At 44.0% G+C, this 17,422-nt stretch overlaps 1 protein-coding gene across 5 annotated transcripts in view; it reads right to left on the reverse strand.

Annotated features, from left to right (window-relative positions):
- Window positions 1–17,422, reverse strand: part of Camk1d (calcium/calmodulin dependent protein kinase ID) — a 509,557-nt gene that overhangs the window by 13,056 nt on the left and 479,079 nt on the right. For all 5 annotated transcript variants that reach the window (XM_031358638.1, XM_031358637.1, XM_031358639.1 and 2 more), the window contains 2 exons: window positions 4,989–5,101; window positions 3,054–3,132 (listed from right to left, as the gene is read on the reverse strand). In XM_031358638.1, the coding sequence (XP_031214498.1) occupies window positions 3,054–3,132; window positions 4,989–5,101 (192 nt within the window). The remainder of the gene's footprint in view (window positions 1–3,053; window positions 3,133–4,988; window positions 5,102–17,422) is intronic.

The following is a 17,422-nucleotide window of genomic DNA, read 5'->3' on the forward strand; positions in this document are numbered from 1 at the left end:
TTACTTTTTCTTAATATCTTAATATGAAAATTAATATTACCAACATATCCTTATCAATTGAAATCCAATAATATGAGGAATTAGAAATTTGTTGATTGTCATCTAATGGTCTCTCTAATTTCGTAATTGGAGAAATAGGTCCAATATTGTACAATCCATATACACTTTCAGCTTTGTTTGTTTGTGACAGTGTCTGGCTGTGTACAACATAAGGGTCTTGAAATCAGGCTTCTCCTATCTCAGCCTCTCTATTGTATTGTTTATTTCATGTTTTAACACTATACTATGGTTTTCAGAACAGCTTATATATTTCAAAAGTATTTATATACCCAAAAGAAACACAGACGATTAACTAGGGAGGTGGCTTGTATGAGAACAACAAAGAGTGAGACTGAATGCTTAGCTTAACGTTTGTACCTCTTGTATCAAGTTTGAAGAAGAGGACTTTATAAGTTACTCTTTCTCTGAGATGAATGCTCTTCCAAATTATCACAGCTAATGAACCAAATTCTTACCCTCACCTAATGTCTGTGCCACCTCCAAGCAGAACCATTGTTCACTGAAACAGTTGGTGAATGACTTTATGGATAGACCATCTTAATACCTACACCATTTCTTAAATGAATGTAACCTGTTCTCTGTGGCCTGAGAATAAAGTCACTCACTCAAGTCAAATAGTTTTGACCATAGCAGGAAGTCCAAAAATCGTGCTTACAATTCATTTCTTGGTGCAGCAGAACTATCAACTCTCAGCTTAGCTACGATGGAGGTAAAATCCTTTGGTGATGTGAGGGTCATTGAAGTACAGCCTTTTACAATGAAATCCAGTGTCTAAAAATTGTTCTTATTTTGGGCTTGTACCACAGTAAGAGCTAAGATTTTAAGCTCTACTAAATACAAAACAAACAAACAAAAAGACTTTATATATTTATGTTCATTTAAGAAAATACTAGTAGTGATGTATTATTTTGAAATATACAGTTAATATGTTTGGAGTTATTTAAAATGTATATTGAGAAAAATGTATTTTCTCTATTGCTGTAGACGAGCATCTACATAAGACTTTTATAATACTTACTTTTATTGTTATAACATTTTATAAATTTTAAGGAATATGACAAAAAAGATATTGTAGGCATTGAAGGGGGTCTCTCAGAGGAGTTGGGGTACAAAAGGGAAACAAGAATGTGATTTAATTCTATTTACTTAAAATATGTTTTTAAATGTTAACAATTCAGATAAATTGACATCATGTAACTTTTCTCATCATAATGCAATAAAAGTTAAAAAAAAAAGGAAAAAAAAAAGAAAATTTACTGTGTTGTCATCATATACATGGACCCACTCAATGTTATCAGATAAATGGACCCACTATCCAAGCTTACTAACAAACATCTCGATGACATCCAATCAAAACTGTTCACCTTTCCAGAAAACACTTCCCTTGCTTCCCTACCCTCTGCTCTTGCCCATCTCCTTTATACAGTTTAGAACATTCACTGTGGAGTCTGACCTTTCTGGCTAGAGCCCTGGCTTTGCCATTAGCTGGCTGCAGTATCTTTACTCAGTTACTATTTCCTTATCTCTGGAGTGAACAGAAAACCTACCTCCCAGGGTTATTGTAGAAAAAAAGGGAGTGAATACTTTAAAGCCATCCCCAGAGTTCCTGGAACACAAAACAGATTCAACAAAAGCCAGGCAGGAGTGTTGAATTAAAATGCTGTGACACTGGGTTACCACAGTGCTTCTATAAGCAGGTCCCCTGCAGAGGGTTAATGGCCTGGAGGAGGACAAGCCAAATACAGGACAGTCCTCTATTGTGCTCCTTAAGAGAACTTTCACCTGGTGAGCACATGTACGTGCATGCGTGTGTGTGTGTGTGTGTGTGTGTGTGTGTGTGTGTGTGTGTGTGTGTGTACACAGCCAAAGTCTTGTACATACTAGGGAAGGAATCTACCACTGAGCCCCCTCACCCCATGGCTTCTATGTTTGGTATGCTGGGTACTATAGTTTACATGTTAAATATGTTCAAAGGTCTCTGTGTTAAAAGTTTAGTCCTTAGCTTGGCATTATTACAAGGTGCTGGCATATTCATGAGGTTGGACCTAATGGGAGATGTTTAGGTCATGGAAGTGCCCTTGACAAGACCATGACATACTGATTGATCTCTTGTTTCCTGACTACCACAAGGTGGGTTTCTTGCTCCACCATGGATTCCTGCTGCTTGCCAGAGGCCCCACCACAAAGGCACCACCTGAAACCTTCAAAACTGTGAGCCACAAGAGACACTCTGTCCTTTCCATCTACCTTAGGCGTTTTGTTATAGCAGCAGAAGCCTTAGGTGTTTTGTTATAGCAGCAGAAGCCTTAGGCGTTTTGTTATAGCAGCAGAAGCCTGACTAGCCCACAGGTTATCTTTTTCTACTAGAGCATTTGATTCCAGGCGGATGCTCAAGGGTCTGAAGCGAAGCAGACATTTACTGTCTGGATCCACAACTCTCTTTGTGTGTATTAATTCCCCCATCTCTTAAGTCAATAAATTAGCCATGCTACTCTCAATTAAAAGTGAGAAAGCTGAGACTTAGCAAGCCAAGTGTAAACCCAATGTCACACTAGCTGTCAGTGAACTTGGGTTCCAACCTCATGACAGACACACACAGATAGTGTGTGGGATGCCATAGAGCACCATCGAGTTACAGTTAAAGAAACACTAACTAGAAAAAGAAATCACCTGAAAGAGGAATTATATATAAGTACTGCCAAGGAATAGAGTCAATTCAATCCTAATGCCTCTTTGGGCATTTTCCTTTGGCAAAAGTGATTTTTGGAACCGTCTATAAGATGAAAAGCTAACTGCCATTTTATATCCTTTTGAGTATATCAGAGACTGCATCCTGAGGGCATCAAAAGGTGCCAACACTGGCTTGGGAGATGAGGAAATGTGCCAGGGTGTGATGGAGTGAACACTTGGGTGTTTTCATGAATAAAAGGAGTGGGTAGAAAGCCTGCTGGTGAGGCGGGAGGCACGGCCCTCACCAAAGCCATGTTTCTTACCATGGGTGTCGAGCTGCCTGCTCACAGGTGTATCTTTTATTTGGGTCTTTCTCCATCAGATTCCGAATGAAGTCTTTTGCTGTTCAAAAAGAAAGCAGAAGGAACAGAATCACTTTGAGGTTTGAAGTGGGATGACTGGAGACACCCTTGTGTTTTAAGCATGTGTACCATTAAAAATAGGAGACAGGCTTTTTACCGTCCCTATTGTACCTTGAACACAAAAGACACCAGTACTCAGATAAAAGCATGGCTGGCACTCTAAGGGGAGCCCAGTGAATGGAGAGGTGGCGGAGCCAGGCTGGGACCCTGACTTTCAGCTCTAAGGTCTCTTCTGTTAGCTACTAAGGATGCCTTGGTTTAGAGGAAAAATGAAATAATCTTCATAATTGCCTGCCTCTTCTACTCACCACTGCTTTAGAGATGCTTTGGAGACATCCCCTGAATGTGTTATGGACATCACTGGTTCCAGTAAGCTCACCGAGGAGCTGCGAAGCCCCCAGCTCATGGTGCTTTGTTGGGTATACCCAGAGGAGAATCAGCATTACACTTGAGCTGTCACCCCAGAGAGTGAGAAGCTAGAGAGCAACAGCTAGATGTATCCTGGGGCATGGTCACCATGCACGGCACAAAGCACAGGCCAGCGAGAATGGGAGGGCCAGGGCCATAGAACCCACAGCTGATGTGCCAGCTTGGACCCATGGAGGAAACCTGGCTTCCAAGCTCAGAAGTCCAAAATTCCTTTCAAGGTTTGTTTGAGCAACCTGTAGAATAGTATCCTGGACCCAGGATTTAGAAGGCTGAGGAAGTGGGCAAAGGGATTGCAATTAGGAGCAAATACATAAATAATAAAAATGATCTGGGTGAACAGATTAGCAGAGAGGGCCATTCACCTCCCTTCTTCCTTCTATGGTCCTCGTCACCTCACCTAGGCTTGGCTTTGGTCTTTATCCTCTGGAAAGGCTGATGAGCTTCCCTGAAAGTATTTATGTGTGGTGCACTGTGGCCCAAGTGTGGGCTTTAGACAATAAAATCACGACCTCAGCCAAGAAAGCCCCAACACGCAAACCATGACTGCTCTATGCAAGGGTGTGTTACCAAGGCCACGTGACTTCACACATAGGGTCTTGTCATAAAAATTTAGGTTCCAGGAAAACTGGGGTTTATGGTCCCAGCTCTGCTATATACTGACTCCATAGACTAAGACAGGTTATTTTACTTATCCCTGGGGTCCTTGTTTCTATTATTGGTCACATATAAATAATATAAATGCCTATCTCCTGGGTCATCCTGAGGACTGGGTGTGTGAGCATGTGTCCAGGCTTCTAATGTGTTCAGCTCCTGCTTGGTACCCATCCACTGCTAGCTAATAATATTTCACTACTCAAGCACCCATATCAGGAAGAAATAGATGAGGGAGCCCACATGCCTTGGCTTTATGTAGCGAATCTGTCCTCCAAGTCAAGCCTAAAGATATAGCTTGCTTACAAAGCTTTCCCAGGAGTGACCATAGACTCAATGCTTGTGGAGACCACAGTTCTTTTGTTTAGATCCTATCTTCATGATGTGGACATCTGAAATGGACCATTGGGAGTGCTTAGGGTCCTGTAGGCAGGGCTCTCATGAAAGGCAAGAGTGTTCTTATGAAAGAGACCTGGAAGACCTTGACTCCCCCCTTCATGTGCAAACATACCAAGAAGACTGCTGCCTATGAGTTAGAAAGCAGGCCCTCATCAGACATGCAGTGTATTTGATCCTGTACTTCCAGCCTTCGGAACTGTACAAAAGAAATGTTTGTCATTTAAGCTACACAGCCTGTGGTATTTTATGACAGTAACCCCAGCAGAAGAAGACAGAAGCCTCAGGACCATTCTGAGCCCCAGGATTCTTGAACCTTTACGCTGGGTTGTCAGGGTATGAAGACCACGGGATACCCACCAGAGTCAGAGATATCGTCCCAGTAGGGGGAATCAAACTCATATTCTGCCTTGAGGATCTGCTCAAACAGCTTCGAATCATTTTCATCATAAAAAGGAGGGTAACCACAGAGCCTGTAAGACAAGAGTGAGAAGTGAGTGTGCACAGCCACTGAGCTAGGTCTACATGGGTCTGGAAGGAGCACATGATCCATCAGTCAAATTAAGGGAACCCACACTGACTGTGTCGAAGCTAATCTCATCAAAGGAACCATACTCCCTATACATTAACATGCCACAGAAGCAAACACAGGACACCCTAGGCGGCGAAAAGATCAACTCCCATTGTGACCAGAGGCACACACACGTACCCGTAAGTCCACCATATTAATGTGTGTGTATGATGTGTTTGTAAGGGCACATATGTGCCACAGTGAGAGTGATAGTTAGAAGACCACACTTTGTACTGCTTCTTACCTTCCACCTTTTTGCAGTTTCTAGGGGTGGAACTAAGGCTACCAGGCTTACAGAGCAAACACTTTTATCCACCGAACCACCTAGCTACCCTCTGTGACATTTTGCTCGGCATTAACTAGAATCCCACGAGCCCTAGAAAATCAGCAGGCAACATCGCATGTATGGATATCATTAATCATGTCTGTCACCCTGTCCTCAGCTGACAGGCCTGCGAAAGGAACCAACAGGAGGCATACTCGGACAGGCATTTCTGGTGGCCTTCAGGTTCACTCTATTTTGGAAATGGCTAAAGGAAGCAAAGGAAATTTTACAACTCAGATATCACATTGCTAGAATGCATCCTCACCTGTGCATTACTGGGCCACCAAATAGGAACCAGGAATGCTACCCTTTTACCCACTGCAAGTGTCAGTCATCCACTGGAGGTGGCTCAAGTTACCACACTGTAGAATCATAATACCCTAGCAGAGGCGCCACTGGGGCCATTTCACAGACAATGTCTTAATGGTCCAAATGAGATGCTGCTAGCAATAAGTCAGAGCTCTGGAGAAGCCAAGGGTCATTTGACAACCATGGCAAGAGCTATCATATCAATTAAATTCAACCACCACAAGTCAGTCATTGACACTGGATTCTGGGGCTGACCATGTAGCGCAGAGGGAGAACACATACTTAGCAACTGAGAAAGTAGTAAATAAAATACACATAAACTAAAATTTAGAAAGTCATGCTATCACTTTCCAGCCCTGCCCTCGGTTCTAACGTTACCTTTACTAACAGTAAGTGCTTGCACACCAGTATATACTTCCGTGTATATATTGGTTTTGAGCTACATGGTTCTGGGACACCTCTCTTCCGATTTGTTGGATCAGTTAAAACACTTAGGAAAGGACCACAACTTGCTTGGAGCCCATGTAGGGCTGGGGTGGAGGGACCATAGGGTCTGGAAGGGTGAGAACAAGCCAGTAAGTGACCCGGAACAGAAGCCAGCAGTACTAGGCTGGCTCTAGGAGCGTCAAGAGCAAACTTCTCTGATGCAGATCTGGCTTCTGGGGCCAGAATGCAGCAGCCACCTTGGGAGGCAGGACCCTAGACTGAAGCCTGACGGGAGCCAAAGCCCTTTCTTCCCATATAGTTCAATATTCCCATAGAGTTCAGTAAACATGGCAACAGCCTAGAGACCATTTAATGAGAACAAACGAGCAGACAGCCACAGACTGGAGGTCTGTAGGGATTAGGCTGATGGTACCTAACAAACACAGGAAGAGGTCCAGCCATTTGTCATTTGTCCCTTCACTGGGGCACAGCTGGGCTGGCTGAATGGGGGGTGACAGTTGTCAAGACTGAGAAGATTCTACATCATCTAACTCACAAGCGTGTTTTAGAGGCGGGATGCCTGGAAATTTTCATTTGTAAAGATCTGCTGTGGTAGGCAAAATGAAGGAGCCAGCGCCTCGGAACCCACCAAGTGCATACTTCACTGCCCAGGGAAACCCTGGGGCCACAGAGAGATGGATATGTAAATGTTTCCCACAGTGAGGACTTGGGAAAAATAAAATGTTTGCATTAGGAAAAGCCGACAGAGCAAAATGTTAGCTTGTCTTAAAAAAAGCTGACATGTTAGATATGTGAGCTTTTTGTTTGTTAGCAAGTGTGTTTTGCTTTATGGTCTGGCTTTCTTTTTGAGGAAGAAAAAATGCTAAAAATTTTCAGGAAGGATTTCTTCTCGTGCCAATGTTCTTAATGTATATTCCAATTTCCTTTCATTTTAGCTTTATTTCCTTTCTCTTTTCAAGTAGAGGACTGTTCATGCAGGTGTTCTGAGTAAATGAATCTATCTTGGGGCCTGAGTTAAAATTAAGAAAGAGAGAGATGAGGACATGCCTCAGTGAGTAAAGAGCTTGTCATGCAAACATGGGGACCTAAGTTTTGAATCCTTGGAACCTGCATAAAAGCTGGACACAGGAGCCTGTCTGCCTGCCTGTAACCCCAGCATCCCAGCACTTTTGTGGATAACTGCCAGAGGCTGTACTGGGCTCTGCCACTCTACTCAGATGTCTTCCATCAGCCCTTGGACAGCCCATCTGGGACAAGCTGATCATGAATGCAGGACAGCATTGTGGAGCTCAGTGAGTGCCAGTGGATAGGGACCGCAGTGGAGTCGCTGAAGGAGGAATGCATCAGAGATGGAGACAGGTGTCTACTGCCCTAGGCTCTTGGGCTTCTGTTCCTAGGAGGATGGCTGGGTTTTTTTTTTTTTTTCTCCTGGGAAAATGTTCTATTAGAGTCTAGTCCCAGTCCTGGCAACTCATGTCTCCCCTCAACTCTATATGTAGGGATGTTTGTAGCCCAGTGGCAACAAAGTCCAGGGCAACAAAGATCATACCTCTCCCAAATATAGTCCTTATAGCATGTGCATTTTTAAAAAAGATTTATTTATTTTATTCATCTGAGTACATTGTAGCTGTTTTCAGACACACCAGAAGAGGGCATTGGATCCCATTACAGATGGCTGTGAGCCATCATGTGGTTGCTGGGAACTGAACTTAGGACCTCTGGAAAAGCAGTCAGTGCTCTTAACCACTGAACCATTTCTCCTAGCATGTACATTTTAAAGTGAACCAATTAGCAAGCAGTACACAAGGCCAGGACTCAAGCCTGACCCCTCTGACTCCTGGTCTGTGTTCTTTTCTCTTGGCCTTTATCAGTAAAGGAGAAGGCTTGAGAACTGAACGAACCTCTTAGTTCAGCCTTTGAACTCTCTGTGAAAGTCAGATGGCTTGTATCCACCCAACACCTCCACCTGGAAGAAGCACTCTAGAATGTGATTCTGCCTTTCCACCCATCTCATTCCTTCTGGGGTCGTTCACCAAGATGCTTCCAGCTAGTTTCCTGCCTATAGAACACTTACTGTAGCAGGGCTAATGGGACATTGTGCAGTTTCCTACCTCTAGAACACTTACTGTAGCAGGGCTAATGGGACATTGTGCAGTTTCCTACCTCTAGAGCACTTACTGTAGCAGGGCTAATGGGACATTGTGTAGTTTCCTACCTCTAAAACACTTACTGTAGCAGGGCTAACGGAACATTGTGCAGTTTCCTACCTCTAGAACACTTACTGTAGCAGGGCTAATGGGACATTGTGCAGTTTCTTGCCTACAGAACACTTACTGTAGCAGGGCTAATGGGACATTGTGCACTTTCTCCTGCCTGCCCTTTGCTTGGCTCTGCCACACCCTTGAAAACCAGCTTGGAAGATTAAGATTTGACTTCTCTCTGGCAAGGGACCCGATAACAAGCAGCTGCTGCAGGGGACAGGGCTCCATGATGTCATATCCTCTCTGGGCATAGCTCTGACCTATCCACATGCATCTAGAGTATGACTTTCTTTGTTTGTGGATTGTCAGGGTCTGGGCCAGGGCATATCTGAAGGGTGTGCCACAGAGATACTTGGGCACATGAACATACTCTGGAAGAAGAGGCTGCCTTCTTGGTTGTGGAACCTCCATGGTTGGGCTTGGAAGCAGAGACAAAGGTTTACTGCTGCCCAATTCCAGAAGAACCAGGGAGACCCACCCAACATGACGCTTCCTGGACACCCCACTTGCAGGAGGGGCTAGAGCAGTAATGCCCCAGAAGCCAATGCATGAGCCTACCTCTGAGGGCCAATGCTCTGACTCTGTGGAGACTAGAGTGTGGTTTAGACTTTCTAAATGGCACTTCTGGCCATAGACCCTGAGTGTTAAGAAAGTTTTTCATGGAGAAGGATGTTCATATAAATGAATGTGAAAATCAGCAATGAGTGGCCAGCTGTGGCTGATCTGGCTGTGTGAAGTTTTTCTTGGAAACTGAAATGCTATAATAACGTAGAAGCTCTTGTTATGATACCCGTGGGCTCAACATGGTCATTATCCTACATTAAGTTGTGTTCTTTGGACTGCCTACTCTTAGTCATGGATTTACATACCAGGGAAAGAGAATGTCTGCCAATGGGATGTCCAAGTTATGGCCAGTAGCTACTTCTCTGTCCCTTTGTTTCCACAGCCACTGTGTTTTGGATTACCTCATTACTCTTAGACTATGTGCTTTAGGACCTTGCTCTGTTGCTCTCTTTTGAACCAGAGATGGCTACTGAGAGGACAGAAAGAAGTGGGGATCAGAAGTGGTGGGGGAACAGAACCAGCCATGTCTGATGCTAGCCTATGCAGGAAGTGACTTAAGTTTTTTAAAGTGTACTTTACATTCTTGTGGTAAGAACACTTTATGTGAGAGCTTCTCTCTTTATACTTAAGGGAAAAAGAAGGTTTTGTAGATTGTGTCTTTTTGGGTATAACAGTGTCTCCCTGCAGTGATTTGAATATAAAATGTCCCCCAGAGGCACATGTGTTTGAACAGTTGGCTCCCAGCTGATGGTGCCATTTGGAAAGTTCTAGTACCATTAGGGGAAAGAGCTTCAATGAGGAAAGAGGCCCACTGGAGGTGGGTCTTGAAGTTTTATAGTCTGGCCCTATTACCTCTCTAGTGTTTCACTTCCTGACTGAAATATAATATGACTAGCTACTCACTTCCCTGTCACCAATACCCTCTCCAAATTGTAAGCCCAAATAAACCCATCTCCTTTAATGGCTTCTTGTTGGCTATTTGGGCCATAGCAACAAGATCAATATATTCCCAAAGAGGCTCCTATGTTGAAGGCCTGTTCCTAAGATGGTGGCTCCATTGACAGGTGGATGGATTGCTAAGGAGTTAACTTTATCATCAGGCTCATCTATTGAGGAATTCATAGCTGAATGGGCACATAGGAGGTGGTTGTAGGAGGCAGGTCACTAGGGGTGGGCCTTTCAAGGTACATCCTTCCCTAACCCCATCACTTCCACTTCTGATCCTCATTTTCTGTAAATGTCTCCAGAAGATTGCTCGGCATCCATAGCATGCACATGTTTGGATGGGATACTAGAATTCAAATTACCTCATGAGCATAGAGGCTATGAGGCTAGGCAAGAAGAACAGCAAGGGGGTTTGTCTCTCTGAATGTGCCAGAAAGCCCTCACATGAGCAAAAATGATCTCTTTTCATTGATGTGTTCTCCATTTGCTGTGAGTATTAGCTGACCCCCTTTTCTTGCCTTCTGACCCATAGTGAACACAGGTTGTGGCTACCACTGACCACAGGCTCCCTCTCCTCTACCATATCTACCTTACCTAGGCATAGGCTCCTTTGGGGTCAGAAGATACAGGATCGTTGGTCAGACACTGCTCTCACCATCACCAAATGCTCACTGAGTATCAACTATTCCTAGGCATGGAACAAAATGGCCAGAGTACCTACTGATATGGTGTTACATTACAGTTAGGGACAGGGAAACAGATGGTCAATATTAAACTCATCATGAAGACAAAGCATAAAAAGTAGACATGAAAGGTTAATTTAGAGCTGGTCCAAAGAAGCTACATTTCAACCTTAATCTAGAATATTCTTTTCCCTACCTCATTCTCTGTGCCAGGAATGCTATGATTATCTCCAGTCCCCAGGACTGACTTGCCCAGTTGCAAGGCACTGTGTGTGTCCCTTGTCTGGTGATATCTTTCCTGCCCCATCCCCCAATACCATGCAAGGTGCTGCATCTCTCCTGTGCTCTTTCAGCTTCACAGGCTCTTCTGTTGCAGCTCCTGTCTTGGTTTGTCTTTAGGACTCACCATCTCTGCTTAGACTCTGCTCCCCAAAGGCATCAGTCCTACCATGTTCATTTTTGCAATCCTGTACAGCCTGGTACAAACCTCAGCAAAAGCGTGTTGGAGGAACGGCTCCTGAAACACCTTCACCTTTCTCAGACTACCACCCTCCCCTGCTCACTCCTCTCTAAACACCTTCCATTCTTTAAGAGCCACCTCAAATCTCATCTCTTTTGGGGGCCTTCTCAAGACATTTTAAAAGATTATATTTTATGATTGTGGTTCCAATGTTTAAATGTTCACTTTGCTGATAAATTCCTGGGGGATAGTACTATGCTATAAATGGTATTTCTGTAGGGTTTGGAGAAAGGGCCTCACTGTGGCCTCAAACCATGATCCTTCTACCCTAACCTCTCCAGGGCTGTGATTGTAGTTGTGTGCCATTATGACTCAACATTTCTCAATTGTGCTATGATAAACAGAAAATGCTTCATTTGAAACATTTATGCATGTATGTACATGTACAAGTATACACACTTATGTATGCTGTATACTTTAATAGACAAAAGAAATCACTAGGGGTATAGGCCAATGGTAGAATACTTGCATCTAGCATGAATGAGTCCCCTGGGTTTGACCCTAGCACTCCAACCCTAAATAGGGTTGAACATTTTAAAATGAGAAAAATTGTACAGAAAAGACAATTTCAACCATGTTTTTCTGAGTACAGTAAGTTTTTTCACTTATTTCATTTTTGTGGTAAAGCACCCCAATGGCCAATAGAATATAAATGATCTTCTCCAAGGCGACTGGAATGAACACAGGGAGCATCAACGAATATTACCCAAGCTCCCATATGCCTAGTGTTTGACAGTATGTTCCATGCACCAAGTTCCCTCTCTGTAGTTCCGTCAGAAGCTAAGTATCCCACGGATGACAGAATTCATAGGTGATGGGTACTGTTCACAGCCTGAGACCTTGAGGCAAATGCATAGAGCATGATTGACTGCACAGTTAAAGAATTTTATCCTGGGGTCCAGAACTCATTACTCCTTTCTTAAGATACTAGGAAACTAAGACCTAGAGAGAAGGTGGTCTCAGGGCCACAGCTAGTGGCAAAACCTGGGTATGTACATGAGGAATTGTCCTAGAAGAACAAAGGCCATTTTGATCCAGTTCTACAGAGAGATATGAAACAACGAAATTGTGCAAAATGCTCATTATATAGCAATAAGTAAGGCAGGGCTGAATCCTACTTTTACAGTCCCCTAGTCCGGTCTCACTTAAATGGAAACAGATGGAACATTTAGTTTTCTATAGTAAATTAAGCATGCTGAGCATGTCTTGCAGAAGTTAGTAGCGATAGCCATCACCCACTGATGATTTATCAAGCACCATGCACTAGCTACTCTTTTGCTGCTGGGACAAAACACTGGATGAGAGGGAGGGAGGAAGGAAGGGTTCATTTTGACTCTTGGCTTGAGAGTACAGTCCATCAAGGTGTGGCAATAGGAACACGAGGTGGATGGTTATATTGTGACTCGGCATCCTCCCATTAGTCAGTTTGTGGCTGCAGCCCATGGAACAGTGTTCCCCCATTAGGTTAAGTCTTTCCTTCTCAGTTAACGCGCTCTCACAGATACCCCTCAGAAATGAGATTTCTAGGTGACTCCTATCTAACCAAGCACACAATGAGGAGTAACACTCACGTCTTACACACATTGCCCCATGTGATGGGTATTTATAAGGAGAAATACTTCTCCACGTGCAGATAAGGAAGGTAAATGCATGAACAGGTAGAAGGAAAACTTTAAGTCTTTCTTTCTTTCTGTAAGTCCTTTTGAGTCAAACCATATAACCTTTAGGTATCCGGCCATGGATGTCACTGTCAAGATGGGGATGGACCAAACGTGTGCTCTTACTTGATCTGCCTCTGAAGTCAGAGTGTCATGACTTTGTATATGATAGGTCTGGAAACAGAGCTGGAGGTGAGGTCATGTAACTGACCAAAATAAATAGATAAAAAATAAAATAAAGAACTCACAGGTGCCCGTAGTTATAAAGTCAATTGACTCCTGCTCTTCATCTGTCTTTCTTAAGGAAAGATTGAGGGAGGTGGCTAGGGACATTATCAACCTGTCTGTGGGAGAACAGGACTGTGAAAAGATGGATCTCTGTGTATATTGATCCAAATTCCAATATAATTATATCATACCTTCAGAGTTCAGTGTGATGCTCCTGTGAAGAGCTATAAAGCAACACAAAGAAGAAAAAGTCTCCCATGACAGGACCTTGTGGAATCTGATGGGATGAGGCAGAAGTTCTGGCATAGCCTCTGGATAGAGTACTTGGGAGCAGGGTGATGGATCCAGCGAGTTTCCTAAGTACATGGAAATGTGTTTCTAAGGGGCGAAAACAGCATACCAGCTGAATGACAACCAAGACTCTTCTGCTTTGGGCTAGCCAGTGTGGAAAGGCTCTGAGAAGAGAACTGCTCCCAAAGAAAAAGTCCATGCTTCTCTGTGAGGGCAGAGTCCAGCTTTGCCTTCAGAGTGATTTTAGCAAGATTCTCTAGCTTCAGGTGCATTATGCACAGCATGCTTCAGGAAGGAGCTACCGGGCAGTAGCAGGTCTCTAATCCTGTCCTTGAGCTGGGCGTGTAGAAGTCTGTTTTCCTCTTCTTCCTTTTGCTTTCTGGCCAAGAGATGAGTGGGTTCTGACCAGAGGTGAAAAGCAGTGGGTCCATTTGATACTGGTAACTTCTAAATCTGAGCCAACAGGGAACATCATGCAAGAGAGGAGAGGGCAGAGAGAATGTAGATGCCAGAGGACGGGGAGGAGCACTGTGAAAGTCTGTCTTTGGACATTGTAAGGCTGGCATGTCTTTGAACTCATAATGGCTGTGGTTGCTTGCACAAAACCAAGTCAGTCAAAATTCCAGCACAAAGGTGGGAGGGGCTTCCAAAGCCCCATTGCTAGCTGAAGAGCTGTCCTGTCAGAAGTTAATGGCTGTTGGGAGAGGGACATATTCTTTCTTCAGCAGCATGGCTATAGGCAGGTTGCCCATGCTTCCCTGGATGGCCCCAGAGCAATGTACATATGGGTAGCACTAATTGGAATCTGTGGCTTATTTCCTTTCAGAAATGAAGCTGGGAGGGGGATGGGCTAAGGGCGTATCCAGGTGTAAATATAATCAGAATATATTGTATACAGGTATACAATATCAATCATCAAAGAAAATATCTGCAAAGCAGCTAAGCCACCTAAGGCCATCCCAGGCACAGTGTGCCTCTGAAAAGCAGCAGCAACTTCAACCAAGGCTGAGCATCCTCTGGACTCTGGAGTCCTGCTGGTACCATGGACCACTGCATGTTTTTCTGTCTTGACTGATCTTTGGCCGAAATTCAGCAAGCTCTATTGAATGAATGGGGCGGTGGGGGGTGTTAAGGAATATGAGTTCTGTTCATCTTATTATAGATATGATTGACTTTTAAAATAAATAAAACTCAATTTTTTAAATTAAAATAATTTTAATTAAATAAAAGCTCTTTAGAAAGCAAACAAGTCCTTTGTACTTATTCCGAGGTGCCCATTAGTGAGCAAAACAGGGTTGCACATATGTTATCCTGGTTTAGATTAGAGCGTCAAGTCAATGAGGCTTGAATCATGAATATGCATCTTAATTCTGTGAGCATTTGTCTGAGCATGTGCATTCCCCACACACTGAGAAAAGAGCTCATGGGAGAAAGTAGCCTTATGCACAGACTCTGGCCGTGTGTTCCTGGTGAGAACACACTGGTAAACGTCCTCTTTGAATAATGATTTGAGAGTTGAGAATGGGTAAGCAGAGATCAGGGAAAGACTCAGGGCAGAAAAGACAACGGGAAGCACATTCCTGAAGGTTCTGCCCAGCTGGAACTGAAGACCAGGACTTGGGAAGCAGGAAGAACAACCACTCTGAGCATCTTAACCTATCTGTGGTCAACTTTTTGAATTGTGGTCTATGGACACATGGACACCCTCTTGAGGAAGTTGAGAAAATTATCAAAGAGGCCTGGAGACCACTGTAGACCAGCCAGACACAACTCATGTTAGCCAAGGGACAGACAAAGCAGAGCAAGGAGAGTTTCCCACGGCCAGGAACACTGAGTTAGGGAAGGTAGTGCAAACCCTGCCAATGGAAACTAGTCCTCACAAAGAACATGTTTCTGGTCCAGGCACCAAGGGACAAAGACATTCAGTGTGGAGGTGATTAACTTCAGTGCCAACCGAGGATGCTGCAGCCTAGGAGGAATTCCAAGCTATCTAGATGGGTGAGATTCTTTCTGTTAGTCTGGTTTCCTTCCCCCTCCCTCCATTTCTTCCTCCATTCCCCTCCCCTCTCCTTCCTTCCCATCTCCCCTGTTGTTCTCTCCTCCCCATCCTCCTCCCCCTTTCCCTTTTTTTCTCTGCATGTCTCCTAGTCTCCCCCAGTCCCAACTCTCCTTTCTTTCTAGGTCTGATGATAGGCAGATAGGCATCTATGCAGGTCAGCTGTTAGGGGGAACATGTGGGACTCTGCATCTCATGGCCCTTGATTTACATCCCACTATGTCCCGCCCCCATCCCCTTGTCCCCAAGTTCCCACAATGCACTGTGTAAGACTAGAACACAATTCTAGCCTCCTAGCACATGGCCAAGAGACAAGAATCTGGACCAGCCTCATGAGCACCATGTTATTTGGAATTGCATTATATGTTCCTACATATTTGCACCAGGATTTTACAGCTGTGGCTGTGTGAGCTTATGTCTCTCCCCTTCACATCTCTGCCTACACTGCTCTTTGTCACAAACTTTGCTTAGGCATTTGCCATCCTGTGACTGCATAGCAGTCTGATCTTTTCTTCTCTTGCTTATTCTTGTTTTATTCCTTTCTTCCTAGATGCATCACCACCTTTCTGCTTCTATAAATTCCCAGGAATAAATGTTTCAAAACACAATAAAGACTTCTTTTGATTATTTTGTGTGTTTAGGATTGTGCTAAAGGTATTAAAATTTTCTGATAATTCAGAGAACAGACTTCATTTTGTTCTGTATATGTGTGCATGCATGGTACAATTCTATGTTGGTTCATGTTTTGAGAAGGTGTGTGTGTGGTGTGTGTGTGTGGTGTGTGTGTGTGTGTGTGTGTGTGTGTGTGTGTGATGTGTGGTGTGTGGTGTGTGTGTTTTCAGGATATCTAATTCATGTCTATATCTCCCCCAGCCCAAGGAGAATATATTCTCCCTACCATCTCCAAGTTTTAGATCTCTATAGTTGGAAGCTAGCTCAACTCTTTCAAACTGGATTTCTAAAATTATGTTTGTAATTGAATGATACATCTTTTCTCAAATACAGGAAGCCTTCTCCCTTTGTGTAAGAATGGGATAGAGTGGCCTGAGATTGAGAAAGGTCCTTAGGATGTTGCTAAGGCTAGTCTCAAGGCTGTAAACCCTCCTACTTCTGTATCCCAAGTATTGGAATAGCTGGTGTAGAGCACCACACCATTCCATCAGATTCTTAGAAAACTGGACCTCGAGGGGGTAAACCATCAATCGATGTGGTTTTAGAGGCCCTGTTTAAGGACAGCCTAGGATGGCTTTCCTGGCACATTTCTATCTAGTTTCCAGTGCTAAGTGGCTGTCGCTTATCCAGTGAGGCAGCCTCAGGCCTTTTCTGGATCAGTTCCAGGATCCACTGCAGCACTGGCCGCTCACCTCATGACAGCCAGCAAGACCAGATTGCAATTTATGTCTGCTGTCTGTTGCTTCTAGCAGGCAGCAAGTGCCTCTGAGGCCAGGGTAGGAATAGAGCCATCTCTGCACCCCATCATCTTGCCTGACATGTTTTAGGCTCAGTCAATGTTAGGAAAGTGAATGCCTGTCAATCCTCTGCCCTTTATTCTCCAAGCTAAATATCCCAAAGCATTTAGCTGCTACATACACGACAGTTTCTAGATGATGATAAGAGAGCAGGGGAAGTGAATGTTCTTCCATCTGACTTAAAGCTGTGGATTCAGGTTTAGAAATGACAGATACCCATTATTCTCTTCCACCTTCTCCATCCTTAGTATGACCTTTTAGCATGGGTGCCATGGATTACGGTAGACACTACTCTGCCCAGTCAGTGACTGAGAGTTGCATCCATTGTCATCCAAACTGTACAGCTTCTGAACCTCAAACGCATGGCCACAGCATGTTCTTCTTGCTGGTTTGCGTGCCCTGCATCCACTGCCTGAAGTCAGAAGATTCTGAGGAGATAGGGTTAGACCATCTGGCACAGGAGTCTA

Source organism: Mastomys coucha, unplaced genomic scaffold, assembly GCF_008632895.1.
Source record: "Mastomys coucha isolate ucsf_1 unplaced genomic scaffold, UCSF_Mcou_1 pScaffold7, whole genome shotgun sequence".
Lineage (NCBI taxonomy): Eukaryota > Metazoa > Chordata > Mammalia > Rodentia > Muridae > Mastomys > Mastomys coucha.